The sequence below is a fragment of the Oryctolagus cuniculus genome, chromosome X (assembly GCF_964237555.1).
Source record: "Oryctolagus cuniculus chromosome X, mOryCun1.1, whole genome shotgun sequence".
Taxonomy (NCBI): domain Eukaryota; kingdom Metazoa; phylum Chordata; class Mammalia; order Lagomorpha; family Leporidae; genus Oryctolagus; species Oryctolagus cuniculus.
Genome location: NC_091453.1, coordinates 84,750,097 through 84,768,036, shown reverse-complemented (window position 1 = coordinate 84,768,036; position 17,940 = coordinate 84,750,097). Strand labels below are relative to the sequence as shown.

Genomic DNA, 17,940 nt, shown 5'->3' with positions numbered 1-17,940 from the left:
TGTGTGTTTTCAGAGTGTTCCCTGTGTAGTTCCTCTGGTTTAGTCACATGCCTATTTTCTTTCTCATTGAATTCTCATGTTTGCCTATAGAAGTGTGTTCTTTTAGAAATGTCCACAATTGCTATCCTTTTAGTATTTGACCATGGAATCACAGTCATAAGTGAGAACTTTCAAATATATGCTCATTAACTTAGAGAATATGCAGTTGACTATGCTTATTTTTATCTTTCCCTGCATAATATTAATAATTCCAATCTGACAGTACAGTTTTTCAGCCTTAGGTGCCTTTTTCTTGATAATTGTCAGTTAAATTGACTGTGCTCCTGAGGCTTAATGTCCAGAAAGCTTCTGTTGGACATTATCTGATTTCATTTCCAGACTGAGTCTTTCTAATTTTAACATATTAGTTCTCAACCCTAGATAGATGCACATTAGATACAGTTGGTCTGGGTTGGGGTAAGGCAGTCAGATTTAGGACCAATATTAAAATGGAAAAGGAAGCTGTATAGAATTCTTCTAATATTCAAGTGATGATGAGATAATTTTTGTCTGTTCTTTATCATGCTCTTAATATTTCTTATCATGAGATTTTTTTTCCGCTCTGTTCTTCATCGTTCTGTGTATTTTTCTGATTCTCTATGTTGTCTAAGGATACTGTATTCAATAATAGAATAACTACTTATAACCCAAATCATAATTGTCAGTTTTTGATCATCTCTATTTGATAGAAATATAATGCATGTTTCATACATAATTTTAAGTTTTCTAGCAGTTGCATTAAAGGATCAAGAAGCAAGTGGAATGGAATTTAATAGCACATGTTTCTTAACTCATTATATACCAAATATCATTCCAACATGTAATTATTATATAACTTAATGTGAAATATTTTACACTCTGAAAGACAGTGTATATTTATAGCACATCTCAAGTTGGACTAGCAACATTTCAAGTGTTGAGAAGACATATGTGGCTAGTGTCTACCGTATTGGATGGAGCAGTTACAAGAGAATAATTGTCCATATTATTTTCTCTTAAAATATGCTTTCAAAAAAGCTTATTGACTTTCTTTTGTCATAATTTCCTCCGAGTTAGAATTCTTTGTCTTGTAGCAATTTGTTTATACTTCCATCCATCAAAGAATTGTGTTTCTCATTGCTTTTATTATAGTACAGCAACTAATTTGCACACGTTTCTCTTATTAATTTGCATGGTCTCTGATGGTAGGTCCTGTGTAACAATTGGTCTGTGTTGTCTTTCCTCTGCCCCAGCAGTACTTACTATTTTTGAGATAGTAAAGCATTCAGTAAATATTTATGGAATTGAATTGTATAAAACTATCTCTTGATGTGCCTACATATTTTAGATGGTTAGTAACTACAAATGTGGCCAGTACTCCCTCAAGAACAGAGACGAATTCCATTTTCAAAAATTAAGTTACAAGATAGCACACATTCTGTTCTAATTTTGTTTAATCACATATGTGTAGCTCTTGTTCTATTAGAGATACAACTGGAATTTCCTTTTTATAAATTTTCCATTATGCAGTGTTTGTTTCATTTCTTTTGTTACAAATTCAGTGTTTCTTGACTTATGTTTATATTTGACTAGCCATGAATTTAGATATGAATTTCTAAAGTTGTTTCTGCCAATTAATGTGTGCTTCTTTAAGGCTTTTCACCTAGCACTCTAATATTCCTTCTTGAGAAAAATGGGCTGATGGTAGAAATCAAGTATATTCCCATGCACTGCATGTTAAAGTGAAATAAAATTGCCATGTTATTGCTATTTTATTAAAATTAAAGCTGATTGATTACCTATGTGAACATAAAGCATATCTTGGACTTTTTCTGTGAAGAATTCTCTACTTCCATCTTCTAGGTCTGTTTGTGAAATCATCTTTTTCTTATCTATGCTTATCTTGGTCTCTTTAAGATGGACTAAGTAAAGGACAGGTTTTTCTCATGGTAAAAACATAACACAACAATAGATTTTGAGTAGTATACACATTGAAACTGCTTTGGAATTAATTTTTCTGTTGGAGTAATGGGTATTGAAAAAGTGCTGCGAGCTTTAAATTTGTAGGCTGTTCTAAATTTTCTAAATATTGACAGTTACTACTCTATTGCATGGAACTGAAACTTTTCTGATTTGGAAGAGGATGTGGTAGTGATGATGCATTTCCCATCCTTTGTTTTATATAAAACTTTATTTATTTATTTGAAAGGCAGAGTGACAGAGAGGGGCAGAGGAGAGACAGATCTTCCATCTGCTGGTATACCCCCCGAAGTGGCCACACTGGCTAGGACTAGGCTATAAATCCAGGGGCCCCAGTACTTGGGCCATCTTTATCTGCCTTCCCAGGCACATTGGCAGGGAGCTGGGTTAGAAGCAGAGCAGCGAGAGCTACATCTGGCATTCCGATATGGGATCCTGGTGTCATAGGTGACAGCTTAACCCACTGCACCACAACACTGGCCCCTATTTCCCATCCTTAATATGTGCTTTTTATGTAATCAATATCCTTTAATCAAGAACATTATTAAGAATGAATTGTATTTTCTTGTTGGTTACAAAGGAAACAACCAGGACTGAAACGTTCCTTCTTTTTGTGATTACATTAAACTAGGGTTTTCCAGATTTCTGCTCATGCTGGGAAATACCTTTGGGGCTTTCATGCAGAACATTTGCCTTACTGAAAGTGATAGCAGAGCTTCTTATTTTTCTGCTTGTGAAATAAATATCATATTATAGCTCCTCTTGTTGTGAATACCAGCTGCTGAGATGATCAGCCAGTAATTCTGTTAGAGATGCACAGGAAATGTTGGTCTACTCAGTGTTAAGAACAAAACCCAATTTCAGCTTACCTTTCTGTAGGCAGAAAACAAGTTAGAGCATTTTTACACTGGCATAGAGCCCTGGAGTTGGACTCACTGAGTCTTAAATGCACTTAGAACACAGGTTTTGACTGCTTCATAGGAGACATTCCAGACATATTTATGTGCAGCACAACTCTGAAGTTTGTATTCTTATTATCGTGGTACTGTGGTCTTTTTGCTTGCTTCTTTTATCTATGATGTTAGTACTTTTCCAAGGCCAAGTTAAATAACTACAGATAAGTTCAGCTTGTGCTAATCTCCTTACATTTATAGAGCCACTTTACTGCAATCCTGAGAAAGATACTGAAACTCTGGATATGTCTGTACATGCCAGACAGAATGGAAAGCTGCAGTGCTGTGAATAGCCAGTTTGTAATTATTTACCATAAAATCAGGTTTCATCTTCTCAATTTTCTTTTTGTACTGAGACCATAGCCGTGGCTAATTTATTTATATAAAAGTAAATAATTTCCAAATGATGGGAATTTTTGTAATATCCATAAATAAGTTGTTATAAAATCTGGTGATTTTTCCTCATGTTTATCACCCTGTCATGCTGGACCACTAAGTTTAGTTGGAGGCTTTTGGTACTGTCTTCCAGAAAAATTAGGTACAGAGGAAATGTGGCACTTGGAGATAAAAGACAAAAATCTGAGTTCAGTGTTGGTTTACTCTGTGGTCCTAAATCAAGTCGTCTTAAGTCCTGTAAACCTCAATTTCTATATATGATAACTGCTTCCATCACAGAATTATTGCTGAGAAGACTAGATAAATGCCACATTATTTGTAAATTTCAATGAGTTCCTAGAAATGTTATCATTTTTGTTGTTTTGCAACCCTTCATACCATATGTCTTACTACATGGTCCATGTATATAATCCCTTTTGTTTCAGGTTAGATATCAAATAGGATTTGAGAATATGTTTCATTTTATTGCTGAAAATATACGTCTCACATTTTCTTACAAAGGTTGCATTATCAACAACAATCATTACAGCAGAAAAATATTTCTATAAGCAGTGCCCATCAATCTCCATTCCCAAATAAGGTAACTAATTTTAGTTTGAATGGGGAAAATAAATGTTTTCTATGTTGCTTCTCTTACAGCTTTTAAGAAATGATATTACATGTTTCATTGAATTGATTTCATTAAGTTTCTTTTAACCTGTTACTTGATTTCCCATCATTGAATTTTCTTTACAAGGGATGTAAGCAAAGTGAATATTCTTAAATCTCAGTACTGTGGGGTAGCTGCTTTGTGACTTCATCACTAGATGTGTTAAAAAGATTGACACTGAGCTGGCGCCGTGGCTCACTAGGCTAATCCTACGCCTTGCGGCGCCGGCACACTGGGTTCTAGTCCCAGTTGGGGCACCGGATTCTGTCCCGGTTGCCCCTCTTCCAGGCCAGCTCTCTGCTGTGGCCAGGGAGTGCAGTGGAGGATGGCCCAAGTCCTTGGGCCCTGCACCCCATGGGAGACCAGGAAAAGCACCTGGCTCCTGCCTTCAGATCAGCGCGGTGCGCCGGCCGCAGCGTGCCAGCCACGGCGGCCATTGGAGGGTGAACCAACGGCAAAGGAAGACCTTTCTCTCTGTCTCTCTCTCTCACTGTTCACTCTGCCTGTCAAAAAAAAAAAAAAAAAAAGATTGACACTGGATGGCTAGAAATGTTTTAGGTAGATATGGTTCTTACAGAGCTAAGAACTGAAATGATTCTAATTCTTCTATGTCATAATCCTTACTTTCATTTGTTTTCTAATTTAGATCATGATCATAAGCATACATATATAATTTGCTTTACATATTGCTAGTTTCACTTCAGAACTTCAAGAATAATCTAAAAACCATGTGAAAAATATTTTGTGTACATTACCAATTTTCTAAACATTGTTTCCTCTTTTGAATATTCAATACTTTATATTAATTTTATTCATTTTTCCATTCTAATAACTATTATGTTGTTTCTCTAATTCCACTTATTATGTTATGAAGTTCTGGAGAAATAAGACACTGAATAATCTCCATATACTTCAAATTAACTTATACTCAGCCAGTACTCAATTAAAATTTCTCAAGTGTAATTTTATGGTCATTGGTACCTATAACTTGGAGGTTGCTCTTGATTAAAGTAGCTTACATTTGGTTTCTTTCCTGTCTGTCAATCATAGAAACTACTCTTAACAAATGCAATTCTGACTTAGGTAATTTCTGCCATAGAAATCTCACTTACCTGAGTTTCATTAAAAGCCTCTTATTTAAAAAGGCACCATTTAACATATTTCAAAATAGTACCCAAAAGTATTTATAAAATGAAAAATTTATACTAAATGAGCTGTAGCCATTGAATCCTTACTTCAATTGTAAAGTTGTTGAGGTCAATATAAGCAATCTCTATGCTGGATATTAAGGTTTAAGTAACTGGTAATGAAACCATTATTAATTTGTCCAGACTGGATTCTAGAATAACCCCACTGGCTGATAACTGATGTCTTTAAAATCTTTGGACCAACTTTGATCAATATTAGTTTAGGAACATCCTTAAACTCCAACATACTTCTACCTAGTAACCTCTCTTAAGCTTCTCACTTCCTTTCCCCAACCTTGCTTCAACCCTCATTGAATAAAAAAACCTTATAGTATCTCAAAAACTAAATGAGTGTATTGCATTCATTGGTTTTCTTAAAATTGTAAAGTTTTAATCAAATAAAATAATAAAATATGTTAGTATTGATGAACTGTTATAGTCATCATATTTAACAAGTCTTCTCTAATATTTTTAGTTGAGTTTGTAGAAAATGACAGCTGCCTCTGGTTAAATGTCTTTCCAATTGATTAATGTGTTCATTTATAAATTTATTTTTAAATAAAGACTTATTACAGCAAGGAGAGAATGTCTAGCAAAGTATCTTGGCTCTGCTCAAAATTAGCAAATGGAAATCAATTTGAAATATTGGAAAAGTCAAGAAGCTGGTTCTAGCTCTGTTTCTGTCATCGACTGGTAAAATTAAGGTAGATTAACCTCTAAGACCTCTTTCAACTCCCGTAACATTTTTTATTGATAGTATTTATTATGAAGAAATATCAAGATATTTTTATGAATTGTGATGGGATATCAATAAAGGGATGTAACAAAGATGTCTAAAATTTTAGTTTTAGACCACTAAAGAATGATGAATCCATATCCCCTAAAATGGAAGTTTAGTGTTGAAGTTAGACAGGATGAAGATGACTTCTGTTTTGAAATGCTAAATTTAAAGTAAAATTTTCTAAGAGCTTCTGAGGCTCATGGGAGTGGCCATTACATGGCAATATGGCATAATACTGTATGTATATGGTTTTTAAGAAAGTAGGTGTAATACTGGAACACATCAGTTCCTTTCCTCATCCTTTTTGACTTTCTAGTTTAGTTTCTTAAAAGCAAAAATTGCAAATAACTTGCCTGACCAGCATTTTCTATTTATTTATGCTATTACAGATGAGGTGCTTTTGAGTGTTAGTTTTCCTATCTCCCTTCTTCAGTCTTCTCCCAATGTGTTCTCTTTTCAATTAAATCAATAAGCTACATTTACATTATTTGAATATTTGAATTTGATAAATATATTGCTCATTGTATTACTGAGTAATGCTTTATGATTATATTTTTTCTGTATCTTTTCTTGTAGTTTCTAATTATATTTCTTTTATATTTGTAATACATTAAGTTTTTCTTTTCATTTTTTAAAAAGATTTATTTTATTTATTTGAAAGGTACAATGACAGAGAGGGAGAGAGAGAAATATCTTCCATCCTCTGGTTCACTCACCAAATGGCCTCAGTGGTTGGGGCTGGGTCAGGCCAAAGCCAGGAAACAGGAACTCCAAATCTCCCATGCAGGTGGCCCAAGTATTTGAGCCATCTTCTGCTGCCTTCCCAGGTGCATTAGCAGGGAGTTACAACTAGAAATATACAACTAGAACTTGAACTGGTGCTCCGATAGAAGATGCTGCCATCCCAGGCAGCAGCTTAACTTGCTGTGCTACAACACTGGCCCCATACTTTTTTTTTTTCTTTTTCAAAAGTTTCATCATATCTAGTTCTGTCACTTTTTTCCTGGAAGACTATATTGAGAACACCATTGTATGTGTTTTTAAAAATATTCTGATTTAGTTTATGGTATATAAAATATAATTCACTTTAATATTCCTAAAATTATTTATTCTAATTTCTCTGTAGATTCATATGTATTTTCTCTCTATGCAATCATATTATCTGTGAAAATATTTTGTTTCTTTTTTTCTAAACCTTTCCTTTCAACAATGACTAGGGCCTAGGTTAAGCTCAAATTTATCATATTTTATTTAAGATTTTACATGTATATTCATTGGTAAGGTCAACCTATAGTTCTCCTTTCATGTTAAGTCCTATTTAGGTTTGGTATCAAGATTATCTTTAGCTTTATCCTTCCTCTTCTGTCCTCTGGAAGAGTTTGGTTAAATTTATTTTTTCTTGTTCTAGCTTAATTTGCATATGGTTTGAAATTATGTTCTGTATGAGTTTCACCCTCTGAGATTTCTTTACGTTAGGTTTAAGACCCAGTGTATGGTTGATTTTTGCATGTTTTCTTCATTTAATGAGTACTCTCTATATATCCATTAGAAAAGTTTTTTATACATGTTCAGAACTTTCTACATCCTTATAGATTATTTTGTTTGCATTGTTCTATTGGATATTACAGATATGTTTAAAGTCTCCAATTAAGATTGTGGATTTGTCTGTTCATCCTTGCAGGTCTCAAATTTTTTTAAATTTTATTTAAGTTATACAAGTTTTATATATTTCATAGATACAGATTTAGGAATATATTGGGACTTCTCCCTCTACCCTCCCTCCTATCTACATTCCGACCCCTCCTCCTCCTCCTCCTCCCTCTCAGATTCCCATTCTTAATTTTTACAATGATCTATTTTCAGTATACTTAATGATCGTATAGTTAACCCTACTCTAAGTAAAAGGGTTCAACAAATAGTATGAAGAGAAAGAGAACAAAACAAAATGAAACAAAACAAAATATTGCTCCTCAACAGAAGAGACAAGCACTATAAACAATCATCTATTCTCAAAATATCTATTTCACTCCAATACATTACATTTCAGGTATTCTATTAGTTAGATCAGGGAAAATATATGATTGTGGATTTGTCTATTCATCCTTGTAGGTCTCAAAATTTTACTTTATGTCTTATGAGGATGTTGTTAGCACCTACAAATTCAAGGGGTTTTATTCATTATCTTCCTGTGAACCAAAAATTTATCATTCTGAAGTGACCTTGTTTAACTTCCAGGATTCTTTTTGTCCTAAAGTCTACTATATCTGAAATTAATATAGCTTTACCAACTTTCCTTGTTTATTATCTGTGTGTAACTTGTTTCACCTTTGAGTTCAACCTTTCCATATAACCTTAATTTTTGATTTCTCATGTAAATGACATACCTGTTGAACTTTTTTTTTTTAATTTTTTTTTTTTTTGACAGGCAGAGTGGACAGTGAGAGAGAGAGAGATAGAGAGAAAGGTCTTCCTTTGCCGTTGGTTCACCCTCCAATGGCCGCCGCGGCCGGCGTGCTGCGGCCGGCGCACCGCGCTGATCCGATGGCAGGAGCCAGGAGCCAGGTGCTTTTCCTGGTCTCCCATGGGGTGCAGGGCCCAAGCACCTGGGCCATCCTCCACTGCACTCCCGGGCCACAGCAGAGGGCTGGCCTGGAAGAGGGGCAACTGGGACAGAATCCGGCGCCCCGACCGGGACTAGAACCCGGTGTGCCGGCGCCGCTAGGCGGAGGATTAGCCTAGTGAGCCGCGGCGCTGGCCTATACCTGTTGAACTTTGCCACTTTTTGCCATGTGTGGATATTTGTTTTTAGCATCTTTCTCAAAGTACTTTCATATATAACACTTTAATAATAAAATTTTCAAGAAATTGAAAGCAGGGGGCATGTACTATGGCACAGCCAGTTAAGGCTACAGGCTGCAGTGCCAGCATCATATATGGTGCCAATTTCATTCTTGGCTCTTCCACTTCTAATCCATCTTTCTGCTAATGTTCCTGGGAAGGTAGCAGAGGATTACCCAAGTCCATGGGCTCCTACACTGGCATGGGAGACCTGGAGGAACCTCCTGGCTCCTGGCTTTGTCCTGTCCCAGCCCCAGTCATTGTGGCTGTTTGGGGAGTGAGTCAGCAAGTGGAAAATCTCTCTCTGTCTCTCCTTCTCTCTATAACTTTGCCTTTCAAATAAATATCTTTTCAAAGTCATTTTAAAAATCGAAAGAAGATACAGTGAACATCGTTGTATCTTTGTATAGATTCAACACTTGCCAGTATTTTCCATATTTGCATAATATCTGTATATATCTTGCCCTCCCATGTGTTGATATTTGTATACATGTGTTTAAGTTTAGATAAGTATATGTGTATGTACACACTTCTTTTATGCTAAGCCATCTAAAAGTAAGTTTCAGATATCATGATGCTTTATATGCCCAAATGCCACATTGAAGGAAAATGACATTACCCTACAAAAGCATGGTATAGTTGTTGAACTTAAAAAAATTCACAGTAATTTTAAGATATCACCTAATATTCAAGTAATATTCAAATTTTACTAATGTTAATTAAGTCTTTAATAGTTGTTCATGTATTGCATTTGTTTCTCCTCTTAAATTTTTAAAACTCTGGAATATGCTGTAAGAAAATTTTCCATGTCTGTATATCTTGAGAGGAAAGTAACTGTCCTCTCACTAAACTCTCCTTTGAAGGATGTTCTGTACTCTCTTTTCAAGAATACTTATTTCAAGGATAGTGAACAACTTGGAAAACAGAGATAGTATCTCCCTTTGGAGGAAAGGCCAGGTTAGTTTATCCTCTAGTATAATAAAGATAGTATCTCAGTGCAAAGGTCAAGCAAGCTTATTGCTCAGTATAAAGTACGTGGGTTCTCTACACATCCAGTTTCTCCCATGTTCCAATCATGCAGTACATGTGAAAGCATCGCTTTGTCTCCTTTGCATCACTGTGAGAGCTGGCTCAGAGACGCCCAGGTTATTGCTGTGAGTAATATGAGGGGTCTTCAAGAAGTTCATGAAGAAAATGTGTATTATGAAAAAAACTGTAGATTTCAAAAAATTTTGACACAGAGTTGAACTTCTCATTCATTTTCTCTTAAAGGTTTTTTTTTTGAAGTATCCTTGTAGAATGTCTGTTGTCACTGATCAAGAAGTCTTGTATCTTCAGTCAGCATCTTTAAAACTGTGGCAGCCTGACTTCCAAGTAGGAAATAGTCATAGTTCTTGACTGAATGGTCTTTGCACATTTTATTTGACAACAATAACTTTAATAGTTTTTTTTGTTGTTGTTGTTGTTGTTGTTCGTTATTTAATGAGCTTTCCCTCCGAAATCAGAACACCAGTTTGTGAGGGTAAACTCCGTTCGTTAGAGCAAAGACAGACCGCAGGTATCCCTGGAGCTGCGGCACAGCCTTGATCTTCGGCAGTATTTGCGAATCCACAGCTTTCTGATCAACCTTGCGCTGCTCTGTTATCTCGTATTTCTCCTTCTCCGTGTCGAAGATCTCGCCTTCCTGGTGTCTGGGCTTCCGCAGCTTCTTCTTCTTGAAATAAGCATCGGTGAGATGCTTCGGGATTTTCACACCGCTGATGTCAATTTTTGTGGAGGTGGCGATGACAAATTTCTGGTGTGTTCTACGCAGGGGAACCCGATTCAGGGAAAGAGGCCCAGTCACAAGCAGCAAACCACTGCTCAGCTGCTTCAGGAAAACCACCCTCTTGCCCCTGTGGCGCCCCGTGAGGATGATGAGGATGGTCCCAGGGGTGATGCTGGCCCGCAGCTTCCTCACGTGCTGACTGAAGGGCTTTTTGCCGTGGCTCAACAGCTTCCGAGGGACATCTTCGGTGGGATAGTACCGCGGCATTTTGCGAAGCTTGACCACCCTGGTGCCACCATTCTTGTCGCCACCAACTGGTTTCGTGACGGTAGCCAGCACCTTCTCCCTCTTCTTCTTCCTTTCAATCCTGGACTTGGGAGCCGCGTACTTTCTCTTGTACAGGGCCTTCCTGGAGTACATGGCGGAGCGGGAGTATCTGCCAATCCCTCTCACCAGGACGAGGTTTCGGCTGCAGTGGGGCTTCCCCTTCTTGGGCTTCTTCTCCGCGAGGGTCTTCTTCTTCGCCTTGCCGCGGGCATGATCGGCTTTCTTGGCTGGAGATTTCTTGGTAGCGTCCGGCTTTGCAGCGGGAGCTTTTTCACCCGCCATCTTGCAAGACGGGAAAAGCAATAACTTTAATAGTTTTATTGAGATATAAATTATATACCATACAAATTTACCCATTTTAAGTATAAAGTATAAATATTCAATAGATTCTAGAATTTTTCAGGGACTCACAATCACCAAAATCAATTTTAGAACACTTTTATCAACCCTGGTAGAAACTCCACGTTCCTTAGCTCTATCACTTACCTTTGCCCCTCAACCTATCATCCCTAGGCAATGTCCAATGTTTGTCTATTGTGGACATTTCTTTTAAGTAAAATCATGCAACTTATGGTATTTGGTGTTAGGCTTCTCTATTTTGCATAATGTTTCCAATGTTTCCATGTCTGCTGTGTGCACATACTTCATTCTGCTTATAAATTTGATGATTGTATTGTTTTTATACATTTCTGACTTTTATAAGTAGAGATGCTATGAGTGTGCATGTACATGTTTTTGTGTGGGCATAGTTTCTATTTTCCTTGGTCATAAACTGGGAGTAGAATTGCTAAATCGTATGTTTAATTGTTTGAGGAACTGCTAGACTGTTTTCCAAAGTGGTTTCATCATTTTGCATCCCAACAGGCAATGTGTGAGGGCCCAAACTTCTCCATATCCTCCAAAACACATTATTGTTTATCTTTTTGATTATAGTTATCTAATGTGTGTTCTTTTTTTTTTTTATTTTTTGACAGGCAGAGTGAACAGTGAGAGAGAGAGACAGAGAGAAAGGTCTTCCTTTGCCGTTGGTTCACCCTCCAATGGCTGCTACGGCTGGTGCGCTGCGGCTGGTGCACTGCGCTGATCCGGTGGCAGGAGCCAGGAGCCAGGTGCTTTTCCTGGTCTCCCATGGGGTGCAGGGCCCAAGCACTTGGGCCATCCTCCACTGCACTCCCGGGCCACAGCAGAGAGCTGGCCTGGAAGAGGGGCAACCAGGACAGAATCCGGTGCCCGACCGGGACTAGAACCCGGTTTGCCGGTGCCGCAAGGTGGAGGATTAGCCTAGTGAGCCATGGCACCGGCCAAATGTGTGTTCTATAGTATCTCATAATGCTTTTGATTTGCATACCCTTGATAGCTAATGATGTTGAATATCTTTTCATGTATTTATTATATATTTTTATATATAGAGAAATATCTATTCATATCGTTTCTACATTTTAATTGGATTATTTATCATCCTAATAAGTTGTAAGTGTTCTTTATATATTCTGGAATCAAGTACCTTATCAGATATGTGATTTACAAATGCATATTCTCATTTTGTGGATTGTCTTCTCACTTTCTTGATAGATCCTTTGAAGCACAAACTATTTTAATTTTGATGAATCTTTAAAGAAAATTAATTTTGGGGCCAGCACTGACTGATGATTGGGTTTATTTCTGGACTCTGAATTCTATTCCATTGATGTTTATTTGTATGTGTGTACTACATTCATTGAATTATAGTCGGTTTGTAATATGTTCTGAAGTTGAGAAGTCTAAGTTCTTCAAATTTATTCTTTTTCAATATTGTCTTGTTTTGGGCATTCTGTACATTTCCATATGAATTTCATATTAATTTTAGGATAAACTTGCTAATTTGTGCTAAAATGATAGTTGGAGGTTTTATAAGTATTACCTTGAATCTGCAGAAACTTTTGGAGAGTGTTACCATATTAAGTCTCCCGATGCATGAACATGAGATGTTTTCCCATTTACTTGAGTTTTAATTAAATTCTTTCAATCATATTTTTAAATTTTCAATGTACATGTTTTGCATTTTTACTGAAGTTTCTTCTTTTAAAATTATTTCATTTATTTATTTGTTTGAAAGGGAGAGAGAGAGCATGCGAGCAAGATCCCATCACTGGTTTACTCCCCAAATACCCACAACAGCTGAGGCTGAGCCAGAGCCAAAGCCAGGATCCAGGAACTTGATATAGGACTCCTGTATAGATGGCAGGAACCTAATTATTTAATGATCATTGCTGCCTCCCAGAGTCTCTGTTAGCAGGAGCCAGAACCCAGGTACTCCAATATGGAAAGCAGTTGTCTTAACCAATAGGCAAAGCCACCCAGTCTCCTACTTAAGTTTCTTCCTAAGAATTTTACTCTTTTTCATGTTGTTATAAATGGATTTTTCACTTTATTCCATGCAAATGTATATAAATATTATTGTATTTTTTATATATTGATCTTGTACCATGTACAAGATAAATGCTGAACTCATTCATTAGTTCTAATAGGATTTTCTATATACACTGCTGTGTAATAATACAATACCATATAACATGTGAATAATGATAGCTTTATTACCTCTTTTTCAATATGACTGGTTTATTTTCTTGTCGAATTGCTTAAGATAGAATAATCTGTTTTATATTGAAAAGGAATGACAGAGTATACATCTTTTTTTTTAATTGATTTTGTGGAGAAATGAGTTAGTCTTTCACTATTAAGTATACGCTGTTAACTGTTTTTCTTTTTTCTTTCTTTTTTTTTTTGGTAGGTATCCTTTCTCAGGCTGAGGAAGTTTCCTGCTATTCCTACCTTGATATTTATATGCCCTTTGTAATTCCTGATTTTAGTAATTTGAATCTTAACTCTTATTCTTGATTGTCTATTCTGTGGAATTTTTAAATAACAGACTTGGTTTCTGTTGATTTTCTGTATTCCTTTGTATTCTTCATTTCATTACTATTAGTTCAAATCTGTATGATTCTAATTCCTTCTTCTTGCTTTAGATTATTGTGCTTTGTTATTCTGTCTGAAAGTTAAAGGTTAGTTTATCAATTTGACATCTTTTTAAGCATAGATATTTACTGCTACAAGTTTTCATCTAAGTATGGCTTTAAGTTCATTCCATGACTTGGTATGTTGCAGTGTTATTTTCATTCATCTCAAAGTATTTCTAACATACCTTGTTATTTCATTTTTGACCCATTAGATCCTGAAGAGTGATTTATTTTTCATCATACTTGTGACTATAACAAATTTCTCATTTCTAATTGACTGCATAGTGATTGGAAAACATACAGTGTATGATTTCAGTCATTTTAAGCTTATTGAGATTTCTTTTATGGCATACCATATGATATATTTTGAAGAATGTTCTATGTATTCATGAGAAGAATGTGTGTAAATTGTTGGTGGATTGTTAAATATATAGTTGTCTTTTAAGTATATTTGGTTTATGTTCTTATTCATATCTTCGATTTCCCTATTGATCATCTACCTCACTCTTCTACCCATTATATAAAGTAGATCATTGAAGTTTAGCTTGTCTATTTCTCTATTCAATTTGGCCTACTTTCCCCCCACATATTTGGGTACTCTTTTGTTAGGTACATCTGTGTTTATCATTATAATTCACCTACAACCTTACCATCTTTTTGCTTTTTAATCTTTTTGGTATTTTAGGACTTCCCTTTGACTTATTTCTGTGAGGTTCTGTCAGGGCACACCTCAGATTTTGTTGGTCTAAAAATTTGCTTGGAATAAAAATATTTTGACTTTGTTCTTGGAAAGTATTTTCACTGGGTAAAATGTCATGCTGGCAATTTTTTCTAATCATATTAAAGATGCCATTCTACAATCTTATTTCTTCCATTGTTGTTTCTGTGAACTAATCTATAAATTAATTTTTTTAAAAGCAGAGTTAGACAGTGAGAGAGAGAGAGAGTTATAGACAGAGAGAGAGACAGAGAGAAAGGTCTTCCCTCCGTTGGTTCACTCCCTCAATGGCCACCACGGCAGGCGCTGTGCTGATCCGAACCAGGATCCTCCTCCTGGTCTCCCATGTGGGTGCAGGGACCCAAGCACTTGGGCCATCCTCCACTGCCCTCCCGGGCCACAGCAGAGAGCTAGACTGGAAGAGGAGCAACCGGGACTACAACCCAGGGTGCCGTCGCCACAGGCGGAGGATTAGCCAAGTGAGCCACGGTGCCAGCCTATAAATTAATTTTCACTACATTAAAAGCAATCTATCTTATCTTTGTTGATGTTTTTAGGATCTATTATTTGCTTTTATGTTCTGCAGTTATGGTGTGTTGTATCTAATTTGGTTTTATTTTTCTTCCATTGGATGTGTTGGGCTTCTTAAATCACAAATACTTTTAATTATTACTTTAAAAATATCAGACATGGTCTCTTAAGCTACTGCCTCTGTCCCATCTCATCTCTTATATCTCTTCTTCTGGACCAGAGTATGTGTATGTTATACTTTCTCACTCTTTTGTGTCTATTAACTATTATTTCAGATTTTCCATGTTTTATCTGTGTGGTGAATTATATATAATTTTTTTTTAAAATTTTTTGAAAGAGTTGCACAGAGAGAGAAGGAGAGGCGGAGAGAGAGAGAGAGAGAGAGAGAGAGAGAGGGAGAGGTCCTCCTCCATCCGATGGTTCACTCCCCAATTGGATGCAACAGCCAGAGCTGTGCCAATCCAAAGCCAGGAGCCATGAGCTTACTCCAAGTCTCCTACATGGGTGAAGGGGCCCAAGGACTTGGGCCATACTCCACTGCTTTCCCAGGCCATAGCAGAGAGATGGATGGGAAGTGGAGCAACCAGGACTTGAACCAGTGCCCACTGCAGGAGGTGGCTTTCACCTGCTATGCCACAGCGCCGGCTCCTATAATTTTGTTTTTGAAAAAAACTTTTATTTATGTATTTTTAACTTTTATTTAATGAATATAATTTCCAAAGTACAGCTTATGGATTACAATGACTCCCCCCCCATAACTTCCCTCCCACCCCCCCCCCCCGCTCACTTTCCTCTTCCATTCACATAAAGATTCATTTTCAATTCTCTTTATATACAGAAGATTAAGAGAGGGAAGAGATGTGCAATTCGGGACATGCTCAAGCTGACTTACCTCAAACGGTAGAGTTAGAAACATACCAGGGGATTCCAACTAAATCCCATCAAGGTGGCATGTACCAATGCCATCTCACTAGTCCCAGTGATCAATTTCTGTTCACAATTGATCATAATGATAGGACTAAGAACCAAAGGGATCACATAAACGAGACTAGTGTCTGCAAATACTAGCTGATAGAATGAAAAAGGGAGAGAATGGTCCAACATGGGAAGTGAAATACAGCAGACTCATAGAATGGCAAATGTCCTAAACAGCACTCTGGCCTCAGAATCAGCCCTTAAGGCATGCGGATCCGGCTGAAAAGCCCCTGAGAGTATTTCAGGCATGGAAAGCCAAGACACTCTGGGGAAAAAAAAACCTAAATGAAAGATCTCCGTGAATGAGATCCCAGTGGAAAGAACAGGTCATCAAAGAAGGAGGTACCTTTCTCTGAAGGGAGGAGAGAACTTCCACTTTGTCCATGGCCTTGTCTAAATATGATCAGAGTCGGTGAACTCAGGGGGCTTCCATAGCCTTGGCAGCTCATGACAAGAGCCTAGGGTGATTACTGATGCCATAAACAAGAGTGTCAATTTGTTAAGTCAACAACAGGAGTCACTGTGCACTTACTCCTCATGTAGGATCTTTGTCCTTAGTGTGCTGTACATTGAGATTTAATGCTATAACTAGTACTCAAACAGTATTTTTCACTTTATGTTTCTGTGTGGGAGCAAACTGTTGAAATCTTTACTTAATGTGTGCTAAACTGATCTTCTGTATATAAAGAGAATTGAAAGTGAATCTTGATGTGAATGGAAGGGGAGAGGGAGTGGGAAAGGGGAGGGTTGCGGGTGGGAGGTTGTTATGGGGGGGGAAGCCATTGTAATCCATAAGCTGTACTTTGGAAATTTATATTCATTAAATAAAAGTTAAAAAAAAAAGATTTCAATAGTTTGCACCCCTGCAGAAACACAAAGTGAAAAATACTGTTTGAGTACTAGTTATAGCATTACATCTCAATGCACAGCACATTAAGGACAGAGATCCTACATGAGGAGTAAGTGCACAGTGACTCCTGTTGTTGACTTAACAAATTGACGCTCTTGTTTATGGCGTCGGTAATCACCCTAGGCTCTTGTCATGAGTTGCCAAGGCTATGGAAGCCTTTTGAGTTCGCTGACTCTGATCATATTTGGACAAGGTCATAGTCAAAGTGGAAGTTCTCTCCTCCCTTCAGAGAAAGGTATCTCCTTCTTTGATGACCTGTTCTTTCCACTGGGATCTCACTTGTGGAGATCTTTCATTTAGGTCATTTTCTTTTTTTTTGCCACAGTGTCTTGGCTTTCCATGCCTAAAATACTGTCATGGGCTTTTCAGCCGGGTCCGCATGTCTTAAGGACTGATTCTGAGGCCAGAGTGCTGTTTAGAACATCCGCCATTCTATGAGTCTGCTGTGTATTCTACTTCCCATGTTGGATCATTCTCTCCCTTTTTCATTCTATCAGCTAGTATTTGCAAACACTATTCTTGTTTATGTGATCCCTTTGGTTCTTAGTCCTATCATTATGATCAATTTTGAACTGAAATTGATCACTTGGACTAGTGAGATTGCATTGGTACCTGCCACCTTGATGGGATTGAATTGGATTCCCCTGGTATGTTTCTAACTGTACCATTTGGGCAATCAATGAAATCCTGTCATTTGCAACAAAATGGAGGAATCTGGAAAACATCATGCTGAGTGAAATAAGCCAGTTCCAAAGGGGCAAATATCATATGTCCTCCCTGATCGGCGACAACTAACCGAGCACCAAAAAGAAAACCTGTTGAAGTGACATAACGCTATGAGAAACGGTGACTTGATCAGCCCTTGCCCTGACTGTTGATGAACAAATTAATACTTTATCCCTTTTAGTATTTT

The 17,940-nt window shown here is 37.1% G+C and overlaps 2 protein-coding genes across 2 annotated transcripts in view; one reads left to right on the top strand and one right to left on the bottom strand.

The window, feature by feature from the left end:
- COL4A5 (collagen type IV alpha 5 chain) overlaps positions 1-17,940 on the top strand; it is a 252,813-nt gene that overhangs the window by 67,167 nt on the left and 167,706 nt on the right. The gene's annotated exons all lie outside the window — the stretch shown is intronic.
- On the bottom strand, positions 10,268-11,197 carry LOC100359331 (large ribosomal subunit protein eL6-like). Its single transcript, XM_070066420.1, has one exon. It carries the CDS (start codon positions 11,177-11,179, stop codon positions 10,304-10,306), a length of 876 nt encoding a protein of 291 aa, XP_069922521.1. The 5' UTR covers positions 11,180-11,197; the 3' UTR covers positions 10,268-10,303.